This window comes from Myzus persicae, unplaced genomic scaffold (genome assembly GCF_001856785.1).
Source record: "Myzus persicae strain clone G006 unplaced genomic scaffold, MPER_G0061.0, whole genome shotgun sequence".
Taxonomy (NCBI): Eukaryota; Metazoa; Arthropoda; class Insecta; order Hemiptera; family Aphididae; genus Myzus; species Myzus persicae.
In genome coordinates this window covers 183,682-192,488 of record NW_019104411.1, presented here as the reverse complement: position 1 = coordinate 192,488, position 8,807 = coordinate 183,682, and the positions used below count along the sequence as shown (strand labels likewise).

At 24.7% G+C, this 8,807-nt stretch overlaps 2 protein-coding genes across 3 annotated transcripts; one reads left to right on the top strand and one right to left on the bottom strand.

The window, feature by feature from the left end:
• Nucleotides 1-383: 383 nt before the first annotated feature.
• On the bottom strand, nucleotides 384-2,118 carry LOC111041967 (40S ribosomal protein S10). Its single transcript, XM_022326434.1, has 5 exons — nucleotides 1,995-2,118; nucleotides 1,662-1,806; nucleotides 1,484-1,597; nucleotides 587-769; nucleotides 384-500 (listed from the first exon to the last, which is right to left on the bottom strand). The coding sequence occupies exons 2-5, from the start codon at nucleotides 1,803-1,805 to the stop codon at nucleotides 447-449; spliced, it is 495 nt and encodes a 164-aa protein (XP_022182126.1). The 5' UTR covers nucleotide 1,806; nucleotides 1,995-2,118; the 3' UTR covers nucleotides 384-446.
• A 109-nt stretch (nucleotides 2,119-2,227) lies between these two features.
• LOC111041964 (pre-piRNA 3'-exonuclease trimmer-like) lies at nucleotides 2,228-7,776 on the top strand. 2 transcript variants are annotated; one of them, XM_022326430.1, is made up of 12 exons: nucleotides 2,228-2,587; nucleotides 3,241-3,475; nucleotides 3,544-3,828; nucleotides 3,895-4,114; nucleotides 4,464-4,565; nucleotides 4,633-4,740; nucleotides 5,080-5,179; nucleotides 7,050-7,149; nucleotides 7,220-7,309; nucleotides 7,400-7,482; nucleotides 7,554-7,661; nucleotides 7,726-7,776. In XM_022326430.1, exons 1-12 carry the CDS (start codon nucleotides 2,457-2,459, stop codon nucleotides 7,766-7,768), a joined length of 1,605 nt encoding a protein of 534 aa, XP_022182122.1. In that variant the 5' UTR covers nucleotides 2,228-2,456; the 3' UTR covers nucleotides 7,769-7,776. The 2 variants fall into 2 exon arrangements, with proteins under 2 accessions (XP_022182122.1, XP_022182123.1); XM_022326431.1 differs by having other exon boundaries at nucleotides 2,475-2,587; nucleotides 3,558-3,828.
• Nucleotides 7,777-8,807: the final 1,031 nt, after the last annotated feature.

Genomic DNA, 8,807 nt, shown 5'->3' with positions numbered 1-8,807 from the left:
TAACTTATATTTATCAAGTACACACCAATTACATTGGTAAATGTAGCTCTTAAAAGATTATTTTCTATTAACAAAAATTTTCCGGGCCTTTAAGTTTCAACTCGAAAACATGAAATAATTGAATGCTTTTTCAAGTTTATTCCTACATAAATAACATTTTTATAGAAACAACTTCATATTTGAACTTTTTAGAGCATACATATGTAACATATATACCCGAGTTGGTCATTAGCCATTCATATTATTTGTGTGTAAAAGAGGCAGAAGCCAGTTAATAAAAATAATTATTTTATATAAGATGAATTAAAAAAACCAACAGATGAGTATATTAAATTTAAAATTACTATAAATAAGTGATATACCGGAAAAAACATACAAATTTGTAAATTTTATACTTTTTTTTATTTTAAATTTTTTTTATTTATAATTAATATAATTAATTACATTTATTGGGGTGGAGCTCTGCCACGGCCAAATCCACCAAATGCACCAGGTCCTCTCTGAATTAATAAAAAATGTAGGATTAATAATATGTTAAGTCGCATTAATAAAATCCAAGTTATTCATGTATCATTATTATACTTACAAAGTCCAATTCAGCAGTACCAGCACCCACTTCAGCTTTCTTGTCTGTTCCAGGTGCACCAGGAGCCCGCCTATATGTTGCTCTGTCTTCACCTGACCGACCGCCTTCAGGCCTTCCTCCTGGTGTGGTTCTGGGTCCTCTTGGATCTTGTCTAGCTTGTCTCTTCAGTGTAGCTGGAACAATCTAAAGACAAACATTTATAAAATCATATTAATATTTTTTCTATACAAAATATAAAAACAAATAACAAAGGGTATTTAATATTATCAGGGCTGTAGATTCATACATTTGAATATCATCTCACCATGACATATTAAATGATTGAAAACATATAAAAATGCTCCAGAGCAACAGAATTTAATAAACTACGTTTTTTTATTATTACATATTTCTACACAAAAACATTTCATGCATTTTTTTTTATGTAAAGTGCAGATTTATTTTTTCAATTCACTGAAGAGCCACATTTGATGAGAAAAATGATTGAGAATTTAGAAATACTATACATATAACAATTAATTTGATGAGTAGAGGGATAAATAATTAAAAATAATGATTTGAGTCTAATGAAAACTAACACTTAAACAGGAAAATGTTATTCGACCAGTTTGACATCAAAAAAATTAGGATAAGATAATGATTTGCTTCAAAATCAACAATTAATTGATTAAGATATTTTTTTTTACACATATAAGAGTTTTCATTGCATATTTGAACATTTTCAAAGAGTATAGTTGCATGCATATTACTGCCTTTTTAGTGTATGCGATTACAAACCATAATTATCAACAGTAATTAATGTAAGTTATGAATTGATAGTACCAACCCAAATATTTTAGATTGTTAGTATATTTAATAACAAAACATTAAAGTAAATTTATAAGACTGTGTATTTACCTCAGTTGGCAAATGAAGATAATCCCTAAGGTATTGAATTCCCTCGTTCGTCAAGTACCAATAATAGTGACGCCACGCAAATTGTTCTTTTACATAATCTCTAGATTTGAGACTCTAAATACATTTTAAAACAACATTAATACATACAGAATTAACACAGGATAAGTGGCTTAGCTACCTGCATAGCTTTGATAACTTGCAAATTTGGAATGCCTTCAATATCGGGATGTACTGGTTTATGGAAATCTTTTTCAGCAACCATAACACCTTCTTTGAACAAGTATTCGTAGATAGCCCTACGATTCTTTTTTGGCATCAACATTCTGTTAAAAAAAGTATTAATTACTTACTTGTGTACAAATGTCTAATAAGACAATTAATGAAGTACACAATACAAAAAGTATAAGTTTCGATTTCCGTCAAAAATCAAATTTATCGAACCGGAATGGCGTAAAGAAATGTATGATACAATTAAATAAAAAGTAAACTTGTAAATTAAATAAATACTTACTTGGATGTTAGTGGATGAAAATTCTAAAATACAACCGGATGAACCTGGGTAGTAAATACCACAATTAATTAGAGAGAAAAGACTTCAAGACTATGTTATCAATCGACCAACCTCAAAATATTTTTTGTCAATAGACAACATTTGTATTAACTGCTAACGCGGTATAAGGAACTATGATAACAGTTACCACAATCTCGTTGCGCGGTAAAATATGACAATTCTGTTTTACTTGTCCAGTCGCGGTCTCTTATCACCATTATACTCATAGACATACTATAAAATTATTTAATAATTGTTTAATATAGGTTTTTCCCATAAATCTATAGTTTTAGTTTATAGGTTTATAGTTAAAACAGTTATACATTCAAATATCAAGGTTTTCATGCTTGATGCTTCGTCACAGATTAGAAATTAGAAGCAATATTTATTATTATTTATAAAATTGTATTTTTCATTAAAATTATGTGCGAGATCACTTGTGAAAATTTTTATTCCGAATTACCGGTCATTGAAGACGCAATCAGAGAATGTGCTTTTATAAGCTTAGATATGGAGTTCTCCAAATTAAACGACAATGCATCAAAGCCATTTAGGTAAGTTTTTTACAGAAATCCAAAATAAAAATCATCGGGTATAACATGGTCAAATAATATCTGTGTAATAAAATATTATATGGTTTGACATAAGATATTTGAATTATATTTACTAACAAAATTATCCAAAAATATAGATGCCTACCTACTTAAACTCAAGTTTTATTAAACCTTATAGCCTCACAGAATACATAGGTTATTTGGATAAGTAGACACGTAGTTTGCACTTCAGTGCGGGATATTGTTATTTATAATATGAACTTTGAAACTCAATACAAACTATTCGAGCTAAGTAAGCTCAGTTATAACCGAAATAATTTCTTAAAACAAATTCAATTATGGTTGACAGCTTTTTCTAATGATCTATTACTGGAAAGTGATATGTGCCTTCATAAAGAATAAAATGTTTTTGTCTTTTTAAACCTGTAATTTGTTCAGTGTTCTACTTGATGATAAAAAATATTAAGTTTAGAAAGCCAATTATTTCCATTTCTAAATTTGGGAGTAGAATATGAATATCCATATTTGTACATTACCTACATAAATCTATGTTTTAAACCATCTTTTGAAAAATCCTGTGATTCATAGATACTTTATGATAATTTTTTGTAATTAATTATTATAATTTATTAACATCATAAATGTATTTCTAGTTTATTTGATACAACTGAAGAACGATACAATAAATTGCACCAAATAGTATCTGATATTACCTGTATTCAATTGGGTATTGCGATTTATAATTATGATGCTGAAAATAAAACATTTAAAACAAGCACTTACACATTTTATACATACCCTCAGACTTTTTATAAATCTGATAGTGTGGTCAATTTTCAAACATCATGTGTTGAATTCTTATGCAAATATAATTTTGATTTTAATAAGGTAAATCTTATTTTATATCTATTTATTTGAATTAATATTGTGTAATCATTTAATTACATTTTGTGTAGTTGTTTCATAACAGGGTACCATATTTAACTGACAAAGAAGAATTAAAAATAAAGTCAGAAATGTTGGATGAATTATTTTTTGACAAATATTTTGAAACGTATATAAAATTTCGTTCTATTGAAGAAGAATTAATGAAAATTTTAAAAATTGTTTCTCAATGGTATGATACTGCCAACTATGGAGAGCAGACATTTTTGGAAATAAATGGATGCAATGACCCTGCGTACATAATCCTAATGCAATATTATCTGCTGAAAAAGTTAAAATATATACTCATAGATGAAGTAATGTTATAAAGAAAATAACTTACCTATAATAATTTGTAAAATTTTTTTATTCATATTTTTAAGAGTCAACTAGGATTAAATATTACGAAAATAGAAGGCAATTCCAATTCAGAAGCATTGAACAAAAAAATTTATGAAAATCTAAAATTAAGTTTATTAAATAAAATGATGGGTATCAAATATTTAATGAAACTTATATCAAAGTTGAAAAAACCGATAATTGGACATAACTGTGCTTTAGATATTTTGATTTTATCTAACCAATTTTTCACACCCTTACCTGGTAAATACATATAAATAATTATACATATTTATTAAGCTAAAATACTAAATTAATTTAAATATTTCCACATTTTAATTTTGAGGTAGTTAGTTTTTTTTCAATCCTTAGATTGGTCTATAAACTGATGAATCTCCACTTATCCCTATCCGTCTTAGCTTCAGTTCTTGGTAAGTGGTTCTTCCTATGTCTTCTTTGATTTGTTTCATATAAAATTGTTAATTGTACCAAATCAAGTTTTCCAATTACAATAAATAAAACTATTGCAAAATATTTTTAAGTTTATGAAGCATTATAAATTAAATCAAATATATATTTTATACCTGCATAATGTATACATTTAATTTTTCAGAGAACTTCAAAGATTTCCAAAATTTTGTATCTAAAAATTTTGGATCAATTTATGATACTAAATTATTATGCAAGGAAGTTAAACGTATAGTATCTAAAAATGGTTTGTAAGGTTCATTTTATTTGACTCATGATTTTTATAAATTAAATTGGAATTATTGTTTCATTAGATAAATGGGTAGGAAGTTCTCTCTCAGAAATATATTCATATTTAAAAGATGGAGACGGCGAAAAATATTCAGATAATACATGTATTCAGTTGATCGGTATTGAAGAACGTAAGAATATAACATTTTATTATATTTAAATTTAGTTAAGGATCAAAAATGGTTTTTCTTTTTTTTTTTAAGAAACTTAAAATAAAAAGTATTGTTTTGTCTTGTTTTTAGTAAAAGCCTATTAATATACAAGAACCAGTAATATTTATTTCATATAAAAGTAAAAATAATAAATTTTAACTCTGCCTGTTTTTATTTTTGAAATAATATTTGTGTAATAATTTAAACTGAAAGTGTTTTTAATATTTAAATATCATACAATTATTTATATTTAATCAATATTTTTTACATATAATTTCATTGCGTTTTAATGATAAAAATTTATTTTTTATATTCTAGCTCAAGATATGAAATTACATCATGCTGGGTGGGATGCCTACTACACAGGTTATTGTTTTGTTAGAATGATTCATATTATTAAAAGCTTTTCTAGTAAATCGTAAGTTTAATTCAGTATATAAAAATAAAATATTTAAAAATTATATTAGCTGCTCTTAATGTATTATAATTAATAAATTACTTTGTAACAATATACAGGGTGATTCACCAAGCATGCTCACTACCATTTTAATCCTTTAAAAATAAATTTATATAAATAATGGTTTTTGAAATTTTGAAATATACTATAAATATATTCAAACTTTGTACTACTTAAGTAGTGTCCTATGACGGTACAAACTTCTGCTTTTCAACAAATTTTTGTTTTAAATTTTAATGTATCTAATTCAAAATTGGTAGTTTCTTCATTATCAAAATATTTGTACTAAGGATCATGGCTAAATAACTAGGTATGATCACAACTTTATGATACGCAGGTGTCGTGCCCGCCACTGGCAGTGCATATTATCACTTTGATTTATTAGTTAACAAAACAATACAAAATTATTAATTTCATGGCTATATAAATCTAAAAATCACTGCTAGTTGAGATTCCTTTCTATGTTAAATCATGCAATATAGATATTTAATATATTGCATATTAGTACGTGTGCAGCCCATAACTAAAATGCGTCTCAATGCGACCATACCTAGTTATTTAGCCATGCTAAGAATAATAGTTCTTAAAAATGGATTTACAATAATATTAAATGAACGTTACATTGGAACTAGTATTATTATACTTGAGCTATTTTAAATACTATTAATGTTGATAACTAATATTAATGACTAAAATTTTCAAATCACCATAGCCCTAATTTCTGATAAATCCATCTCCATGGACATTTCATCCTTAGATCACACAACTATAATAACTCATTAAATACTAGTAGAATTATTTATTTCGATATGTCAAAACTGTATAACTGGCGATTGAAAAGGGGTGTTCTAATTGGAAAAACAAGAGTTTGTAACTCTGTAAGACACTTCTTAAGTAGTTCAAAAAATCTCAAAAATGTGGTCCAAAGATATATTTAAAAATACCAAGTTTAAGATTTTAAATAAGTGCATATTGAAGCAATAAAAAGAGGATTGGCAAGCTTTGTGAATTACCCTGTATATATCTATATTTCTATATACTGTTGTATTATACTAACTTCTTTAAATTTAAAGTCAGCAATTAATCACACAAATTAGCTTAAATTTTTATAAATTTTATCTTGGTTTTTAGTTATAACATTTTAGAAATAGTACCAATATGATTCCAATGAATCTAGGACAAAATATCCAAGTTTAAAAAATATATTAAAAGTCTATATAAAAAGAGAATATTAATAAAAAAAATACATTGTTTTTTAGATACATTGCCCTTTTTTAAATCAAATTTATAAAAATAATTATGATATAACTATAAAATAATAATAATATGTACAAGGTTTCATAAATTAATAATTATATTGTTAGTTAGCATTACTTTCAAGTCTAAATTGTAGAGAAATCTGTCCGTTTTATATAATATTTAAATAGATATAATCATATTTTGAAAACCATAATAATATATTGATATTAAGAACAATTTTCTTTTAAATATGATTATATTAGAGAAAATGTACTACTAATTGTATAGAAAAAAACTGTTTAAAAGAGATAAGAAACCAACGTATAATATTTGCCACTGCAATTAATAAAAATGATATCAATTTTAATAATGTTCTCTTAAAAAACTCATTTAAAATTTTTTTTACTTGAAGATTTTGTCCTATACAATGGATATTTCAGAGTGTTATATGTTATCCCAATACCTATTTTAATGGTGTTTGAAACAAATATAAACTAGTTGTTTTTGTGAATAATCATTATTCAATTTAACTATGTTTTTTTAAAATATAACTATACATTTAAAATAGTTAACTTTTAATGACAATTTATAGTGAAAAAACGGGTATGAGATATACCTTAACAGAACTTTTAAAGTCAATAGAATTTTCTAAAAACAAATTGTTCACCTGTCGGTCAATATCAAATATTTTGGTAAGTCAGGTGTATGATACATTAAAAATTATACATTTTATACCAACTCAATAAATATGATTTAATAAAGGATTTAGAGGCAGCTGATCATCATAATCAAACTAATTATTTAATTATTCAGAATAAAGGAATTCTGTATAAGGCTTTGGATCTTAAAAAAGTAAATAATATAATTAAGTTGCATTAATAATGATATGTTATATTTGTATTGTTTAATTTCATTGTGATGTGATTATATTTTTGGTTTCAGCTTAAACAAGATCTCAATGAAATCTGTAGTTTTGATATAAAATTACTTTCAAACTATACTGCATTGGTTGCCTTCCCTTTCATGTATGTTTTCAATTGATTTGTTTTAATTATTATTACCTATTTAATATATATTTTTTAATTTTTTTTAATAGGCATAGTCGTATCATTTATAAACTAAAGGCAGACTACAAGGTGGAGAATTATTCAATTTATCAAAGAAAAAAAACAAACAAACAAATTATTGGCCTCAGTTTAGCTATGTTAGTATTTTTTTTTGTTTTTTGAAAAAGTCAAACATTTATAATATCATTTTTTTTTTTTCAGAATAACTACTTGTGTAACAATTTTAAAATATTTAAGGAAATAATTAATGATGTAAGTACAAATTCTAAATATCTTAATTTATTTGATGTTATATAACTATATAAGAATATTATATAATTAAATTGAAAGATTTATAAAAAATAAAAATGCTCAAGTTACTAAATGGTAATATTTATATTTATTTAACTAGAAACTGTTTGTCATAATTATTTATTCACAACACTTAAATAACAGACACGCACAATAATTTAACAAATACATATACTTTATTAATTATTACATACCCATAGTAAGCAAGCCAGGATTAAGACCTTTGTAGTCCTTAAGACTCGAATAATGTCTTAACTATTTTATTAGCCCTTTCTGAAAATATTATATTAATATTTAATTTGTTTATCAGTTTATTGCACAAACTTAGGTTAACAATTTTTTATTTTTATTTACTTCCATTCAATATACAAAAACCCTTTATTACTCAACTTGGATGAACTATAAAGTATATTAGATATAATATATGAACGAAAAGTAAATAATAAAAATTAAATTACATGGAGTTTATTTTAAATATATATGTAATAAATTTAAAATTGTTTGTCTTACCACTCTGGTCCAATTGTTTTGAACAATTTAAATCAAACATAGTACAAATACATGGTTATATCACTAACTCACTGATGTACTTTATCAAATAAATTTTAAAGATAGTTTTTTGTAATAAAAAATTCAAGTATCATAAATCCATCTCATCTACAGCATTATACTGTTTTACACCTTAATCCAGGCTTGATGGTTAAAACGGAATTCAATGCCTCATAAAAACCCCCAAAAAATTAATAATTTACTTTAAAATGCATTTAATTTTTTTATAATTTTTAATCAAAAAAATATTTTAATTCAATTTGATAAAATACTATGGTATATCAATTCTAATGTTTCTATAGAAAATTTTGGTGATTTTAAATATATGTTGCTACTAGTTATTGACATTGTGTGAACTTATTCAAAAAAATTTCATCGTCCTATGGATAAAATTATCATATTTTATTATTTGTTATAATATACTTTCATAAAAAAAATGTAAT